The sequence below is a fragment of the Musa acuminata genome, chromosome BXJ3-8, assembly GCF_036884655.1.
Source record: "Musa acuminata AAA Group cultivar baxijiao chromosome BXJ3-8, Cavendish_Baxijiao_AAA, whole genome shotgun sequence".
Classification (NCBI taxonomy): Eukaryota; Viridiplantae; Streptophyta; class Magnoliopsida; order Zingiberales; family Musaceae; genus Musa; species Musa acuminata.
The window spans coordinates 4,643,453-4,661,731 of NC_088356.1; the positions used below are offsets into that span (position 1 = coordinate 4,643,453).

General features: G+C 38.1%; 2 protein-coding genes across 3 annotated transcripts in view; both read left to right on the forward strand.

The window, feature by feature from the left end:
• Positions 1-8,345, forward strand: part of LOC135582246 (molybdenum cofactor sulfurase-like) — a 28,819-nt gene extending 20,474 nt beyond the window's left edge. The window contains exons 17-22 of one of the 2 annotated variants that reach the window (XM_065165470.1): positions 2,036-2,100; positions 5,458-5,609; positions 5,935-6,167; positions 6,851-7,077; positions 7,683-7,793; positions 7,930-8,345. In XM_065165470.1, the coding sequence (XP_065021542.1) occupies positions 2,036-2,100; positions 5,458-5,609; positions 5,935-6,167; positions 6,851-7,077; positions 7,683-7,793; positions 7,930-8,052 (911 nt within the window). In that variant the 3' untranslated portion in view covers positions 8,053-8,345. The remainder of the gene's footprint in view (positions 1-2,035; positions 2,101-5,457; positions 5,610-5,934; positions 6,168-6,850; positions 7,078-7,682; positions 7,794-7,929) is intronic. The other variant, XM_065165471.1, reaches the window with a different exon arrangement.
• Positions 8,346-11,891: 3,546 nt separating this feature from the next.
• LOC135646198 (probable potassium transporter 13) lies at positions 11,892-18,249 on the forward strand. Its single transcript, XM_065165473.1, has 9 exons — positions 11,892-12,147; positions 12,523-12,754; positions 12,826-13,074; positions 13,516-13,566; positions 13,805-14,065; positions 14,147-14,199; positions 15,660-15,774; positions 16,076-16,330; positions 16,407-18,249. The coding sequence occupies exons 1-9, from the start codon at positions 12,103-12,105 to the stop codon at positions 17,369-17,371; spliced, it is 2,226 nt and encodes a 741-aa protein (XP_065021545.1). The 5' UTR covers positions 11,892-12,102; the 3' UTR covers positions 17,372-18,249.
• The last annotated feature ends 30 nt before the right edge of the window (positions 18,250-18,279 follow it).

Genomic DNA, 18,279 nt, shown 5'->3' on the forward strand with positions numbered 1-18,279 from the left:
CTTAGAGATCTTCCTGAAATTAGTTTTGATCCCTTCCCCCTGGAAAAATCTCAATCTTTGCCTCTTTTTTCTTTGAACCAAGATGTGCCCGAGTTAATCTTGATCTTTACCGTCGTTGACGCCTTGGGTGAGGAAGTTCTTTTCCTTTGTATGGAAGAACATGCAGCCAGAAACAGTCAGAGGCCTCCTCATCATTGCTGTCTTCTTAGTCCCCTTTGCTGCCACCCCTACACCTCCAAGTGCTCTGGCAAACCCTCCCAGGCTTCTCCGACCTCTCAATGTGTTCCTGTTGCTCCCAGAACCAGCCCCCATTTCTGCCCTTCTCCATCTCTACCTCTCAAATTTTCTTCTCTTCATCCTCTCCTCTTCTTTCCTTCTTTTTCTTTGGTCTGTGTTGATCAGTATGTTGACATATCATGTATCAGCAAGGTTCGCTGTACCGTACCGTACCGGCGTTTCGACCCGAGCTCGGTATGGTACGGTACCGGTGTACCAAACGGTACATCAGGGCGTACCGAATATTTTTTTATTTTTATACTGTAGCAGTAGTATAGTATAGTATAGTACTGTAGTACTGTAGTGGTACCGGGCGGTCCGCGTACCGATAACCTGTCGGACCGGTACATACCGTCCGGTACAGGCGGTACATTTCGGTACGATAGACCTTGTGTATCAGTATATTAAATCTGTCTCAGTCCGATCAAGGATTGGTATGAGTCTTATACCTATTCTTGGCTACTTGATGGTAGTAGACTTATGCTTAGCTAATCCCTAAAGTTGGAGGAGCCTCACAAACAGAAGTTATTGATCCATCATTCCTTTGTATTGCTCTTGTAACCTTACTAAAGTTCAGTAAATCAGTACCTTTGTTCAGTAAATCCATACTGGTTTAGTCAAGGATTGGTAGGGGCCTTGTACCAAAACTTGAAACCTTGATGGTAGCAGAATTAATGTTTTGTTAATCTCAAAAGTCGAAGGATTTCCACAAATCAAAGATACTGGCCCATCAATCTATTGTGTGCTCTTTTAAAACCTTACTAAAGGTTCTGCATGTAACTCTCCAAGACTGCTGAAATTTGTTGTCACTTCACCATCATCTAGTATTAAAGGAAATGCTTGGTTTGTTGCATCTTATCGACACATGAAATTTGTTCACATTATCTACTATTTTGTGAAGCCGGAGATCACCAAGAATAGTCCTGAATCAGACTTGATAATGTTAAGTTCACATTATCCCCTTCTTATCGACACATGAAGGGGATCCTTGATCGTTGCTAATAGAGGTGGTGACCTCTCATACAGGCATCAGTAATTAGCTCTAGATATTTTGCATGTTGCTTGTGTTTGTTAACTCAATAGATAGAACCAAGTGTCCTGTGAATAAATACAGAATAAGAAGGGTGGATTCTAGTAGTTTTACAAGCCAATAATTTACTTGATGGGGCATGCTTTTGTGCCCTTTGTTGGCTGTAATGCACCTTTAGCACATGATATGCTGACAGGAATGTTGGCAGAATGAATTGTGACAAAGAAAATAGAAAGGGTAAGAGAGGAGGGATAGCAAATAGAGGAATTACCTCCAGCTTGAGGTAGCTTGAGGATGGGTCTGGACTTAAGTCAGCAACGTATTTCCCCTTGCCTTTTTCTTCCATGAAAAAGGAAAACTTTCACCAGAGATCTTGACTTAGTAAGCTCAAGAACCAGGAGGCAGGGATTGTTGGTACTAATTGTACAACAGCATGGTATGTGCCAGTTGGTAAGAGTTCTATGTTACAAACACAAGCAATCATGCCTGAGCTTTCAAAATAAGCATAGAAGGTATATATCTCTGTATGACTTTCTGAAATCTGTTGCTTTGGGGAAAAAGTGCATGTACTATGCATCTTTTCTGAGGCAACATGCAGTACTGATGCAATTTAGGATGTGCTTTTACTAGCTATCTAAACATTGTTGGACATGAATGACATGTTACTGGTGCAGTTTATAACTAATAGTGTTAGATTGACATTAACTTTTGCTTACCATGTATTATTAGGTCTAAAATATGATCGAGAATGGCTTCTCAAAGGACCAACTGGTGAAATTCTTACCCAGAAAAAGGTTATTTTGCATTTTTTCGCATGAATTTGTGTTTCATTTGCATGAATTGCTTGTTTTTTAATTAGCTTTTCATTAGGCTATACTATATATGACTCTTTATATAGTATAATATTATATAATTTACCTCTCTTTAGCAAAACCATGTCATATACAGCCAACGCTGTTGTTAACTGAACTGTGTAGGAGTTTTTTTCTTGAATATAGTGTTGATATTAGCAAAATTTAGTAGTTTTTACGACTTCCTGTATGCAAAATAAGGCCTCTTTATATTCTTTTTGAAGGACCTATGTGACAAGCTTCTAGGGACTACTACAAACTAAAATTATTTGTAAATTTGTCGACTCGTATCAAGCCAACCATAAAAAGAGGTTACCCTGTGGTTAGAAAGATGACAAAATAAAAAAAATAAAATGAAAGCAGGTGTCTAAAATATAAAAAAGCCAACTTGTGTGATAGGGGCTCTAAGGTGGCCATTGGGTGTTGTGATAGTCCTAGAAAATGAAAACAATTAGTGGTGGCATTGGACGACTACTACTTTGCTGATATGTGTACTAGGCAGTGATTGAGAGAGCCTTGTATTAAGGCATTAAAAAGAGAGATCAAGAAAAGAAAACACGAGTAGATAGATTTTTGTTTTTTTTTTTTGTTAAGGTTCATTTTAGCTCTTGTAGTTTTGATTATGGACCACTTAAGCCCTTATGGTTCACTTATATCTAAAATAATCCTTATATTTTCAAAAACGTAACATATAAGCCCTTCCCATCAAGTCTGAGTTAATAAATGTTAGAGTCTGCCTACATGGTATGCTGACTCACAATAAACCATTAATATAATGCAAGTGTAATTTAAGATTAAAAAAGTATTAAGGTCCATTTTAGTTCTTATGGTTTTGGCCATGGACGCTTAAGTCCTTGTGGTTTATTCGTGTCTAAAATAACCTTTACATTTTAAAAAACGTACGTAACATATAAGCCCCTCTCGTCAAGTTTAAAAAAGGGTTAAGATCCATCTTGTCGAGGAAGAGGAAGTGGCGGAGGCCGTAGCGACAAACGAAGGCGAAGAGGCAGAGTTAGGAGAGGCCGAAGGCAGAGGTGAGGGAGAGCTGGACCACCATGTAGCAGGAGAGGCTGCGTGCATACGACGTCTTGCTAGGCAACAGTGGCTTGGTGCTGCTGTTGGTGGTCGCTTTCATGACGACGCCTCCTCTAGCCATTGATGGTGGTCTCAGTTTTTTTTTAAACTTAAATTATATGTGTCATTATATTAATGATTTATTGTGAGTCAACATGCTACGTAAGCAGACTTTAACGTTTGTTAACTCAGACTTGACGGAAGGGGCTTATATGCTATGTTTTTGAAAGTGTAAGGGTTATTTTAGACACAAGTAAACCATACGGGCTTAAGTAGTCAATGACCAAAACCACAAGGGCTAAAATGGATCTTAACCCTTTTTTTTTTGGCTAATTAGGTTGCTAGAGGAGGTTGTTAAGGTGTTGAGAGAGAGACTAAAGGAAGAAAGTTGCATTAAGGGAGTAATGGATGAGGCTTGGAGAGGGAGAGAGAATGAGAGATCTGTTGAGTAGACAGTGGGAAAAAAAGAACATAAAATATGTTGTGATTGAAAACTGATAGGAGAGGACGAAGTAGGAGGCGGTGGGGACGAAAACACCTAGGAGGAGGAAGAGGGACTAGGAGACCACTGCGTGCCTAGCGTCGAACTGGTCAACGCACATCCACCTGACGCAGGATCGGAAGCTCCTGAATTCGTCGTCCACATGGGAGAGGCTACGTGCATATGATGTCTTGCTAGGCAGCAGCGGCTTGATGCTGTTGTTGGTGGTCGCTTCCGTGACGACGCCTCCTCTCGCCATTGATGGTGGTCTTAGTTTTTTTAAAAACTTCAATTATATGTGTCATTATATTAATGGTTTATTGTGAGTCAACATGTCACGTAAGCAGACTCTAACGTCTGTTAACTCAGACTTGACGAAAGGGGCTTATATGCTATGTTTTTGAAAATATATGGGTTATTTTAGACACAAATAAACCATAAGAGCTTAAGTGGTTCATGACTAAAACCACAAGGGCTAAAATGGACTTTAATCATTTTTTAAACTTAAATTATATGCGTCATTATATCAATGATTTATTGTGAATCAGCATGCTACGTAAGTAGACTCCAACATCTGTTAACTCAGGCTTGAGGTGAGGGGTTTATATGTTATGTTTTTGAAAATATAAGGGTTATTTTAGACACAAGTAAACCATACGGGCTTAAGTGGTCCATGGCCAAAACCACAAGGGCTAAAATGGATCTTAACTCTTCTTTTTTTTTTGCTAATTAGGTTGCTAGAGGAGGTTGTTGAGGTGTTGGGAGAGAGACTAAAGGAAGAAAGTTGCATTAAGGGAGTAATGGATGAGGCTTGGAGAGGGAGAGAGAATGAGAGATCTGTTGAGTAGACACTGAGAAAAAAAAAACGTAAAATCTGTTGTGATTGAAAACTGATACTGCTGGACTACAAGTTTCAAACTAGTGACATGGATGGATAAGCTTATTATATTGGATATGGATCATAGATCCGGAGCTGATGATTTGTTCAAATCTGATATCCATCCCAAATTCACATGCAAACCCAATTGTGGGAACCTAATCTTGCTTGCAATGACAACACCATGTGTCATTGAGTAGATGTGATGAAAAGTATATCCATGGAAAATGGAAAATCAAATATTAGTTACGACTTTCCCTTTAGCATGTTATAGATTATTAGCACATTTTTAGTGTATGACTATTTGGTTGTCTTGACAGCTCTGAATATTGAAATGATCCTTTATAGAACTCCTCTACTGGTTAGTCTTAACTGGCAAATTCCAATCATGTTCTACTGGGTAAAGTGATTGTTTTATTGCATGGATTAACCAAAAATAAGGAAAGAAAGGATATAGACTTTACATTGTGATGTTGCTAAAGAGTAAGTCCAGCTGAAGATGCAAAAAGCATGCCCAGTGCATATTAGCATTGGATAAATTAATTTGGAAGAAGCAACACTTGGAGTTCAATTTGCAATGTTCAATAAACAAACTGCTTGGTTGGGAAATATTAGCATGGATTTGACAGCCGGTGAGAATATCTGAAAAGCGTTAGTTTTTTTTGTTTCTATTACAAGCTGCTTTCAGTTAATGTTTCTCTCTCGTCTTTGAATCTTATATATTTTTTGGAAGTACATGATATGCATTCCAAAATGTAGATTCCTAATTTTTTTTGTCCTTATTGTGCAAATGATTGAATTAGGAGCTTTGTCTTGCTAATAAGCAGCACACTGCCTTCGATCAAAACTTAAATGTTGGAATTTGCAGGTTCCCGAGATGTGCAATATTCGTTCATTTATCGATTTAGAGTGTGGGATACTGAATTTAGAATCACCACGTTGCAAAGAAAGATTGCACGTTCCAATTCAGGAGAATTCATCGTTTGATTATATGGAAGAATTGGATATTTATGGCCAAAGGTGTGCATTATCTTCCTTTCTTTGTTGGCAGTTTTTTTTTTCTTCTGAAGATGTATTATAAATGTTTGCTGTCTACCAAAGAAAACCACCCTTTTTTTCCCTTATGATAAACATAACCCTCATATGATTATTTCTCTTTTATCTTTCTCTAGTAAGCTAGATATATGCCATGCTAATCTATACTCATTGACTATCATAAACAACTTCATCTCTGCTCAATGTACTTATGCAAACAATGTGTATACCTTCTTAAAAGATCAGTTTCAAGTTTCAGCTTATATATGAGTTGACACATTAATGCCTTAACAAGCTTCATTTGGAATAGATACAAGGTGCAGTGTTATAATGATGAAGTCAATATGTGGTTCTCTGAAGCCATTGCTCGCCGTTGTACCCTCGTGAGATGTTCAAGTTCTGAGTATCGATCTTGTAATATTATGGGAGGCAGAGGGAATATGTGCAGAGATACATGGGGAAAATTGAACTTTGTAAATGAAGCACAGCTATTACTAGTATCTGAAGAGAGTGTCGGTGATCTCAATAGCCGGTTGAACTCATGTATGCCCTTTCTTTATTACTTTTTGTAATTTGAGATTTGTTCTGTAGTAATTAGATTTGATTGTAGAATTTTTTCCTAGAAATTCCATAATCGATCATTCTATCACAGTAGGAGCTATGATTAGCTGTAGCCTGCTTACCTGCTGGTTAGTGTCTCTGGTGGTATATCTTGTTTTCATAAGTTCAATTAAATCATAATGACCACATTCTAACTTTTATAGTTTATGTGGAGTAGCGAATACCTATAATAAAGGAGTGAACATTATCAAGATATTGGGGTCTTTCACCAAGTAGCATTTGCCTTTCTACTACAATATGTTTCATTATTAAATTAGATCCCTCTTGAACTTATCTTTTACATAAATTCTCAATGTGAGAAGAAAGATTTGCAGGCATCAATTTTGACCATGGCATGATAATAGATAGTTGGAGGAGGTCTCGGGTTCCAGACTAGACCCTCAAATCTGGTTGGCCACTTGTAGGAAATAGTAAAATTCAATTCAATTAGGCACAAATGATTTTAGCTGATTTTGCATCTCTTTTCCCTGATGATCTTTCCATTAATTATTAAGTTTAGATGTTATTTCATTTTGAATTAGAAAGGGTGGACTCCCTTTTGTAAACTTTTGTCACTTTTGTAAGGTCATCAATTTTATGTTACAACATTGTTTTCCTGTGATCAGGTGGGTTCATGTCTTTATCTGCAGAATTTAAATTGGTCCAGAGAAGTAACCTTGAAGCTATATTGTTTTCTGTGTTCACATTAGATTTTCTGAAAGACAACTCTGGATGTGTACAACGGGTGCTTGTTGATGCGATGAGATTTCGTCCCAATCTTGTTATTTCAGGAGCAGAACCATTTGCTGAAGATGACTGGAAAAGCCTTCATATTGGTAAAGCTCGTTTTACTGTAAGTTTTCAGAACCCTTATTACAGATTTCAAATGTATTACTCAACTACCTAGTGTGCAAGGATGTGGCTGGCACAACTCATTTAAAATTGTATTCTCATGAACACCAATCTTCATCATGTGATGTGGTTAGCAGCAGAGCATAACTGTACTTGAGAAAGCTCAAAGCACAAGGCAGATTTTACGGGAGGTGTTGACTTCTGTTTAAGGGAAATTTATGAACATAAATCGATGTAGTGTAATCTTGTGAATATGCAGCAGCAATTACTAGAAGCTGCAATGTCCCTACAATTTGGGGTTACTATATGAATCTCTTTCAAGCCATTTAGCTATGTTGAAGGCAAAATCACTAGTCCAACTAAAAATTTTCTTTTATTATGAATTTAATATCTTTTCTTCACATAAGGGCTAATCCTCTCACGAAGACTATGCCTTATGATAGGGTGTCTTAATTCAGAGTACTGAAAGAACTCACATCTTGATAACATATGCATCTTCTTTCATGACAGCACTGTACCTTTAGAGGATCAATTCTTTGTATGCAGATGTGGACCTTTTATTTCCCAGAAATTTGTGGCTAATTAGTTTGATTTATTCATGTGCAGTCTTTAGGTGGATGCAGTCGCTGTCAGATGATTAATCTCGACCAACAGTCTGGACAACCGCACAAGGCTAAAGAACCTTTGGCAACTCTAGCTTCGTATAGGCGAGTGCAGGTTAGTCTTGTGGCTTCATGTACTAGAGAAAGAACCAACTTGTCTGATCACTGAGAATAGCTCGACCTACTAGTAGACTGCATCTGCAAAATCTGCTTGCTTTTCTTGCTGAACCTATGTGGTCTTTTCAATACAGGGAAAGATTCTTTTTGGCATCCTCTTAAGACATGAAATCAAAGACGCAGAAGATGGGGAGCAAAACAATTTTGGAGAAAGATGGCTTCAAGTGGGGCAGGAGGTGTACCCATCAATACAGTAGACAAGGGTAGAAAAAAAACACTAAAGAAAACAAAGAGTTTAGTGAATATATGGTTGGCCAGGGCAAGAAGCAACCTTGAAGATATATGTAGTGATAACTCCGCAAGAAATTGGGTTGTAAAAGTAGTCATGAGAGGTCAATGTTGGGCCACCTGTTCAGTAAACAGAATAATCCATGAGGGCTTCTGCGATCATTTGAGCCCATAACACAATTATAAGTCTTATGAGAAATATGCATAACATTATATAACTTGAAGTACAGAAAATATACAGCTTGGTATGTCATGTGTTTCATATATTATATTTTAGTACAGAAGCATCAATCTACATATGCCCTTGACCTGAGCTGATCTAATTAATTTGCAAAAATAGCAAGGCAATCTTTTTTTTTTTTTTGAAAAATTGAGCTGGCTGCCTAAGCCTCACCTGTTAAAACTTTGTTTCTTTTCTTCATTTTACTTGAACAGGTGAATTGTAAGATATCTGTGTCTTTCTTACAAAGATTTCTTCCTTTTTGAGCCATCTCCAGAAGATCGAATGGAGTGGTGGCCGAGGAGACCGGCACAGTAGATTGATTGGAATGAGAATGAGATGCTTTTGGCACCAAGTAATCACTCAAAAAGACCTCAAATGTCTGTCTTTCTAAAACAGAGTACCAGATGACTGTTTTGCCTGCTTTGCTCAAGAATTCAGTGGCAGTCCTGATGCAATTGGAAGACGCATGGAATGATGGTACATTACTCTTTCCTGTGCTTCGGTATCAGAGGATTCTCCCTGTTGTTCTGGATATAGAATTAGAGAGTATATATGCTGTGCCTATGATATCAAATTGGTTTCCGAACAAGGAACGAAAAGCATGGGGTATTGGTTTCGCGTTACTTGTGGTGGTGATTGATATCCAGGCTCAAGTTTTGAGAATGGGCTCGTATCAAAGAGTTCGTTCTATCAGCATCTGATCCCTTGTGGTGGTGGTGGGATTTTGCAGTGGTCAACATCAAAGACTTGTATCGGCCTCATCCATGAATCAATATTCTCAAAGAAACGGATGAATGGGTCTGTCGATGATTGATAGATGCAATGGCTTTCACAAGGTTTGGTGCTTCATCATCTTCATATCCGCTTGATACCAAATACTGGACATAGTGATTGGGTTAGCCACTAGACGAAACCAGTCATTGTCGCTGTCGTAAGATGGAATGACACTACCGGGCAAAGTGGAGTCTTCGATCATGGATCCACCGAGTCGTCCCAAGAGAACCTGCAAAACAAATACGTGTCCTGAAGAGATAATACGAGTGTTAACGATTAGCAAAGATGATGAATCGACACAGGAGTGTTGACATAGGGATGCAGGAGTCTTGATGGAGAAGCAAATAAACTGAAGGTGGAAGCTGAACTCGGGAGTCAACTGCAGCAACATGAATGCAGATGACAGTGCAGTCGTCAACCATGGTGATCATTTGGAATGCCCCATAGTTTCGTTTCATCCAAAGCAATGCACCTCAGGCTTTCTTGAATCAGATGTTTCCTGCTTCATTTGGTTGGCATCACCGAACAAACTCTGCTTCTTGCCACCAAAAGCTTGCTGGAACAAAAAGAGAAGTTAAAGCTCGACTGGTATAGAAGCTAAGGAGGAAATTTTGCCTGGTAGATGGCGTGATGGAGATGGCCTATACAGGTCATAAATGACCGAACATATATATATATACTGTTATTTGCATCTTGAGAGTAAATTTACTTTTTCTTGAATTGGAGTCAACATGATGAACTCTTACCTGACACACAAAGATGGCAGCATGCCCTCATAGAGTTCTTAGTTCCTCAAGATGTAATGCTTTTGAAATTATTGTGCACTGAGAAATGTGTGATCACATCCTCCCCTCACAGAGACATGAGGAGGTTGGAAGTCGACCTGAGTTAAAGAGTTGGATAGGACAATCCAGGTTGTCCTCTTATGAAATCAAGCAATGTTCTTTACATGACAGGGGGCAGACAGGTTGCAGTGCAAATTTAAGGAGCTTCTAAATCCAGAATAGCCATGACTGACTGCCAATGCTAAAATTGTTGGAACATTAGAATTGAATTTCGTGATTAGATAGGAATTTGATTTAAGTGTATTAATTAAATTAAGACAAAGAGGAATTTGGTAGTCAAAAGAGATTAAAAAAAGATAAAAAGAGTCTGTAAGTAGCTGATATGAATAAAAGTTAAAAGAGTTCTAAGTGTCTCATTCTCTCTTTCCTTCCCTGTGATGTATGATTTCTTAAAGTGCAGTATCACTCTTCCATGAAAATTTTCAGTAAAAATTAGATTGGTGAATGTTAGGTGATGATCACCAATGAAAATTCCACAGAATTTATTCTTACCAAGAGTCTATTGGATTATGATAATAGTAATTTATAATAATCACCAAAAGGAAAAGGAAAAAATCTCTCTCTCTCTCTCTCTCTCTCTCTCTCTCTCTCTCTCTCAAGTTTGTTAGTGGCAATGCCAAACACAGACATGCATAGATATAAATTTCACATCACTACCACAAAACAGTCAATCAAATTGACAGGAAAAAGGAACAAGGTAGCAGATATGGAAGAAAAGGAACAAAGAAGCATTCACAAAATCCATGTAAATTTATAGAAATATTGTCAAAACACGCAGTGATGCATGAATAAATGAAGAAGTGGAAGAAAGGAGCAAGAGGGAAAGGATTCAGATCACAAGAATTCCCATGTTGTCTGCTGTTCTTCATTTGAACATGCATCATATTGGGAAAAATGTTATGTTTGATAAATAGATAAAGTTTTGTCATCATTTGGGAATGAATCAATTAGTACATTAATTTGATAGTGAAAAACTAATAGAAAGATCAGCCTTAAAAAAAGAAAGAAATATTGTTTAAAAATTTCAAAAGTTTTTTTTTTTTATCATACCCTTACAAAGTTTAAAAATAGCATTAATATTCTCCATATATATCTCTTCCATTTATGGATCACACAAATGAATCACTATTTGATCATTATTTTCAAAAAAAAAATTGAGTTATAAAAAAAAAACCCTAAAATGCATTGAATCATTTTGAAAATGAATCAGTACTGATGTCAATTAGCATTTTTAAGTATTTGAGTTGACAATCAACAATTCATTACATCCATCTTTTGGGATTACTTTTCAGTGTCTCTTGCCATAGCTTATTTAAATTAATAATGATATCTTACAATACCAACAATAAATCTTGATGTTTAACTATTTAGGATGAACTGCATGTATATTTTCTTGTCATCAATAAAATAATATATTAATTAAATCAAAAACATTCAAACTTCTATTTATATTTTCTTTGTCATATTTTAATCAAATTAAGACTATGAGTCACACCATAAAACTTTGCAAAGTAATTGAAAGTTGAATAAGATGTGACAAAGAGAATTCAGATTAATCACAGAACTCAAATTAATCACTATATAATCATTATTATCAAAAAATAACTTGAGTTATAAAAATATATAAAAGTAAAAAAAACCTAAAATATGTTTAATATATACACCATTATAACAATTTTGAAAATTATTTTAAGAAGCACTGTTGTCAAATATCATCTTTTAAGTATTTGCTCTCATAATTAATAACTATATATATATATATATATATATATATATACATACATACATATATATATACATACATATATATATATATATATATATATTTATGTATGTATGTATGTATGAAGTAACCCATACATTGAGAGAGTAGAAGAGAAGAGGGGATTAAAAGTGCAACTCATCCTTCTTTTGTCTTGAATACGTATGTTAAATAGAAGAAGAGGCCAAAGCGTTTTGGCGCTCGTCGGCTCCCTTCGAAGCCGAAGGACACCTCCTTGCCTCCTCGTCCTCCTCCTCCTCCTCCTCAACTGCTCCCTCTCCTCCTCTCCTCCCCCTCGCAGTTCTTCCTCCCTGATCCTTGATCGATTTCGCGTCCCGGGTTTTCTCGATCAAACGGAGGAACTTGGTCGGCTTTGAGAATCTTGGTGCTCCGAGTTGTAAGGGTTCGGGGCGGGATGGATTTGGAGTCTCGATCTCGGGCGTCGGATAGCTTGCCCTCGGTATATTTTGCTTTTCTTATTTGTTGTTCTTGGATTAGCTGGTGAGTCTACGCAAAAAAAATTGGATGTTTGGATTTGTAGGTCTGGGGATTTGCTTGTCCATCGATTGACTGACTGAAACAGAACCATCGACTTCGATTCTAAATGTCATTTTTGCTTTGGTATTTTGAACGTGGTAATTGAGTATGGAAGTTAACCACTTCGTGTTGGGTAATCAATTTTAGAAAAAGGAAAATTAGCTTTTCCGTTTCATTTTCTTACCACTCTGTAAATTCTTGATGAAATGGCAATGCCTCGATATGCTTCCGTTGGCAAAAGCTTTCCTTTCCCTGAGGCGATGCTGAGATGAAATCATTTACTGGTCACTGCTTGCAGAAATCATACAGAACCACTCTTTTGTTGGCCTACCAGAGTTTTGGTGTTGTATATGGTGACTTGAGCATCTCGCCCATTTATGTCTACAAGAGCACCTTCTCGGGCAAGCTGCGCCTTCATGAGGAAGATGCTGAGATCCTTGGAGTCCTTTCTCTGGTTTTCTGGACTCTTACTCTCATCGCACTCTGCAAGTACATTATCTTTGTGCTAGCAGCAGATGATGATGGCGAAGGTGCTTTTGTAGTTCACAGCTGGTACTGGGCTTATTATACTCTGCTCTTCTTCACTTCACAATTTATACAGGTGGGACCTTTGCGTTGTACTCATTAATGTGCCGAAACTCAAAGATGGGACTCTTGAGCACACCCCATGCTGCTCAGGAGCACTTGACTGCTTACAATCCGGAAGTACACTGTGATGAAACTAGGACTAGCTTATCAATAAAGAGGTTTATTGAGAAGAATCAATCTTCTCGACTGGTGCTGCTGCTATTTGTGCTATTAGGGACAAGTATGGTCATCGGTGATGGTGTTTTGACCCCAACAATGTCAGGTAAAATCCTCAATCGGTTGTGTATCATGCCCGAATCTGAAAATTATTTTCAATTTCCTCTGTATAAAAAAAAGGAGGTAAAACTCCTGATATGCTTGTTTCCAGAAAAATAGGTTATAAGCTTTAAACCTCTGGTAAGAAACTATTTTGACTTTCTTATTCTGTGTAAGAAAGCACAAGTGAACTTGCAATTAAGGTTCGAGTTGTGAAACCGAGTCCTTTTTTTCTAATGAACTGGTACTCTATTTTAAGGGTATTTAGGATAACTTTTTTTTTTTGTGGCCCTCCATTTTCCTTGGTTTAAGAACTCGTTTGTTGGGTGATAATTGTTGAATGCAGAATTGCACTGATTGACTAATTGTTGAGTTACTTGGCAATGTTAGTTGTTGGGACCTTTTCTAGCCTTGAACTGAATATTGTCTACTTCTTGTACTTTCCTAGTTGTCTCGGCAGTTTCTGGACTCAGAATTAAGGTCCCAGGTTTGCATGAAAGTAAGCGTTTTACTCTCTCTTATTTCACTTGCTCTCATGTACACACATTGGAATAATTTTTTTTGAAAAATGACCAGCTACTTCTTACTCGAGGTTAAGGAATTTTCTTTTGTCAAAAAATGTTTTGCTTCTGAATGTGGGACTACACCCACCACTCCTTGAGTAGCTTATATTTGATATCAATTGCATTGCTATCTGCCAATATTTTTATGTAACTGAATTATTCTTATTAATGCAGATTACACTGTTTTGATTTCCTGTATCATCTTAATGTGCCTTTTTGCTCTGCAACACCATGGAACACATCGTGTTGGCTTTCTGTTTGCTCCGATCTTGATCTCTTGGCTTGTCTGCCTAAGTACTATTGGAATCTACAACACAATTATGTGGAACCCTCGTATTGTTCGTGCTCTCTCTCCACACTATATTTATTACTTTTTTAATAAAGCTGGAAAAGATGGATGGAGTTCACTGGGCAGTCTTGTCCTTTGTATTACAGGTTTGCTGCTTTGTGCATGCCATGTTTATTTATTTTTATTTTTAAAATTTCCTCTGTCTAATAACTAGTGTGGTTTATTAGGTGCTGAGGCAATGTTTGCTGACCTAGGGCACTTCTCAAAGATTTCGATTAGGGTAAGACATTTTTTTCGGTGGCAGACTTATTAATGATCATTATAAGGCTGATTGCAAAGTTATGATCATCACACATTAGAAGGTTCTTGGTTATTTTAATACCAGTTGAAAATTGTTGCTCACTTATCATTAAGGGCATGAAATTTTCTTTCCTATTGGACCACTGTTTTTTTTATTAATTTTACAATTATGATTTTTTGTCTCAGTTTTTGCCTTTTGGTCACAGAGAATTCCAATCATGTTCTTTTTCCATAAACCATTTCTATCTTCTCTTGTAGTTTGAGTGTCACTGATGCATAGAAGAGATTATTGGTATGTTGGTTATTGTAGTTGATATGTTGCAAACATAATGAAAAACCTAATTTTTTTCTCCTATCGTTCCTAACAAATGTCCATCTTCCAATTCACCTTCTTGATTATCGTTTTTTTCCATCCTTTCTCAGCTACCACCATCCTCTAATGCCAACTGGATTTTGAATGATTGCAACAGCAAATACAGATAACCAAATAAAACACACACAAATTACAGTTGTGGATGCAACATTACAATCTCATACAATTTCTAGTTACAAGTATTTATAATGGCAGGCAACCAAACAATGCCCTATCGTAACCATTTGTATTCTTTCTACAATTATTATGATGTTTGAGGCAGTGCATCGCTATTACATGTGCTCATATGTGCTCTTTTATATAATTTCTCCAAGACTAAGGTTACTTTTTGGAGTAATTCAAATGTATTTGTGAATCAAAGACCTGAAATTGTCAATCATCCTTTTTCATTTTTATATGGAATATGTATGGAATTTTCATTTTTAAATATGATCCAGTTGCCGATAATACCTGGATAAAGTATTCACCAGTTGAGGGCTTCTGAAATTAGCAGTGTTCATATGTAAAATTTATGTCAATGTTCTGTGAGCAAACTGTTAGTATTGCTATATCTTGAGAAGAAAACTTGGCTATTAACTTTAGCTAAATTGGTGTGATCATGGATGCAATTGGTCCATCAAACTTCTAATTTCAGCGTCCACTTTGAGATTCAGCAAAAAATTAACTTACTTTAACAGGAAGTGGAACACTAATATACCATAAACATGGACTACACGGTAGTATTTGGCCTTTGGCATGTTTCTTGAGGAGTTAGGAATCAGAATTTTACATGTTATACATATTATCATACTTGTAACAACAGAAATAGTTTTAGTTGTTCATTGACATTCGTGGGTGTGTATGACATTGACATTTTTTTCCACCAGTACTGCAAACCAGTTGCAGAGTGTTCAAGTTTCTGGAGATTGATGCACTCTAGGCATTCGGAGACAATCTCTTGTTTAACTTTTGCATACTTCAAAGTTCAAACTGTCATTTGCATCATTCCGTAATCCAGATAACTCCTCCCTACTGTGAGTTGGTGCATATTTGAAGTTTTATCTAGATTTAGTTTGCTGTCTTTGCAGATAGCATTTGCAGCTGTAGTATATCCCTGCTTGGTGCTGGCCTACATGGGCGAAGCAGCGTACCTGTCCAAGCACACAGAGGATCTCCAACAAAGCTTTTTCAAAGCCCTTCCAGGTATACGAACAGGCAACCTCTTAAACTTGGATTTGCAAACTTACCGAAGAAAATATTCGAATGGGAGCATTTTAATTTCACTATCTCTTTTATTTAGCTCCAATGATCAGATAAACATAAATGATTCAAGAAACTCAGAAGTAGAACTTTTTTCTTTTTCAGAAAATGCTGCCAAAATTTGTTGAAATGCAACTTCAAACAAAATGCTCTGTTGATCATTCTATTAATCATTTTAAGCATCAGTTTTCTAGCAACGTCGCTTATGTTTGTCCTAATCCTGTTTAATCTTTTCCCAATTCAGAAGGTGTATTTTGGCCAGTGTTTGTCATTGCTACATTAGCCACAGTTGTAGGCAGTCAGGCAATCATCTCTGCATCATTCTCCATCATCAGCCAATGCAGAGCTTTGGGATGTTTCCCACGTGTGAGGATCATACACACCTCGAGCCATATCCATGGCCAGATATACATTCCAGAGGTGAACTGGATCTTGATGCTCCTCTGCCTCATTCTCACCATTGGTTTCAGAGACACTTTCATGATCGGAACTGCTTATGGTATGTGCTTCTTCCTCGTTCTTCTGGTATCTGCAAATGTATCTCATGATCCATAGTTTTCCCTTCCCATTTCCAGGTCTAGCTGTGATCACAGTAATGCTGGTGACAACATGTTTGATGTTCCTTATCATCACTACAGTATGGAAGCAATCCATTTTGCTGGCACTCCTCTTCACCATCACATTTGGATCCTTGGAACTCCTCTACCTGTCTGCATGCCTTGCCAAAGTCCACCATGGAGGATGGCTTCCCCTCCTAATCTCGATGACCATCCTGTTGACTATGTTCACTTGGCACTACGGGACTGCTAAGAAGCGGGCATTCGAGCTCCAGAACAAGGTCAGCCTCGATCGTCTCCTCAGCATCACCCCGAGCCTTGGCCTCGTCCGAGTCCCTGGAATTGGCCTCGTCTACTCCAACGCCACTAATGGCGTCCCGCCCATGTTCGCTCACTTCGTCACCAACTTCCCTGCCTTCCATCGCGTCCTCATATTTGTGTGCTTGCAGACGCTAACAGTGCCCAAAGTGCCACATGATGAACGCTTCTTGGTGGGAAGGATTGGAGAACCGGCACACGGGCTCTTCAGATGCGTCGTCAGGTACGGGTACAAGGATGAACGCTCGGACAGCTATGAATTCGAGAACCAGCTGCTGCTGAAGGTTGCGCAGTTCCTTCGGCAGGAAGGTGGAGGCTTGTCGCAGCCGGACAGTGAGCTGTCTTCGATCGGCGAGTCGTCGCCGTCCTGGTTAGTTTTGGGTGGAGGGGATGGTGGTGGAAGGAAGAGAGTGCGGTTCGAAGGGGATGAAGCAACAGCAGAAGTGAGCCAGGAGGTGTGGGAGCTACTGGAGGGTCGGGAGGCCGGCGTTTCATACATGATTGGCCACACGTGTGTGGTAGCTCACGAGTCCTCGCCGTTGATCAAGAAGCTCGCGATCGACGTGGTGTATGGGTTTCTTCGTCGGAATTCTCGGAGTCCGGCAGTTTCTCTTGGGATCCCACACGCTTCACTGGTTGAGGTTGGCATGGTGTATCATGTGTGACGGTGAGGACCATTTCTGCATGCTTAGGAGTTTAGTTTGGAGTCTCTCTCAGCTTCTGCAACTGAGAACAAGGCAATTACCTGCACTGGTGGATGCTGCATTCCATGAATGATGATGGGTCAAGTCAACTGTTCAGAGAACCGGGGTGGAGATGGAAGAAAGGTACTCCACTTATTTCAGCTTTTATTTAAGGGCATAAATAACTATGTTAGTGCAAAGGAAATAATGCTTCAGTGGTTGAGGTTATAATTTGCATTTTTTTAATAGCTGAATTTTAATCTGATAGATTCAATGATGCTTGTAGAATATATAGTGCATTGACTCCCACATTTCTGTTTCAAGAGGTGCACGAATTTTAGATCTTTGGTTAGCAATCTCTGAGGAAATGAATTGCCAATTGCATATGCCTGATAGCTATGTGAAATCCCTTCATGGTTGGTTGAGGATAATATAGGGATCATATTTGTAAAGGGTGATAGAAAAGTATACTCAATCTATCTTCACATTATATTGTGGTGTCACTTTGTTTGATGTAGCAAAGAGCAAATGACTGTTTAATTCTTTTGGAATAGAGACGTCCTTAGAAATTAATAATGTCAAAGTCAAGAAAATTATTTAGCATCTATGTCATCTTCGAGTTCATCTTTTGAGATCAATCTGAAGTTTGACAGTGTTAGCATATCTTTGAAGGCAGTGATGCAATAAGATCACCTGCTTGCTTGTGGTGACACTCATTTAAGAACTATGACAATATTAGGTGACAGGGTGATAATAATACCTGCTTGATTCTTGTGAAACTCAAGTAAATACTCAGAATTCTACCAGTTGTCATGAGTTCATCAACATGATCCTGCTGAGGTGGTTCCTGTTATGAGAATAAGAATTCTCTGTAGAGTTACTGTCAGCTA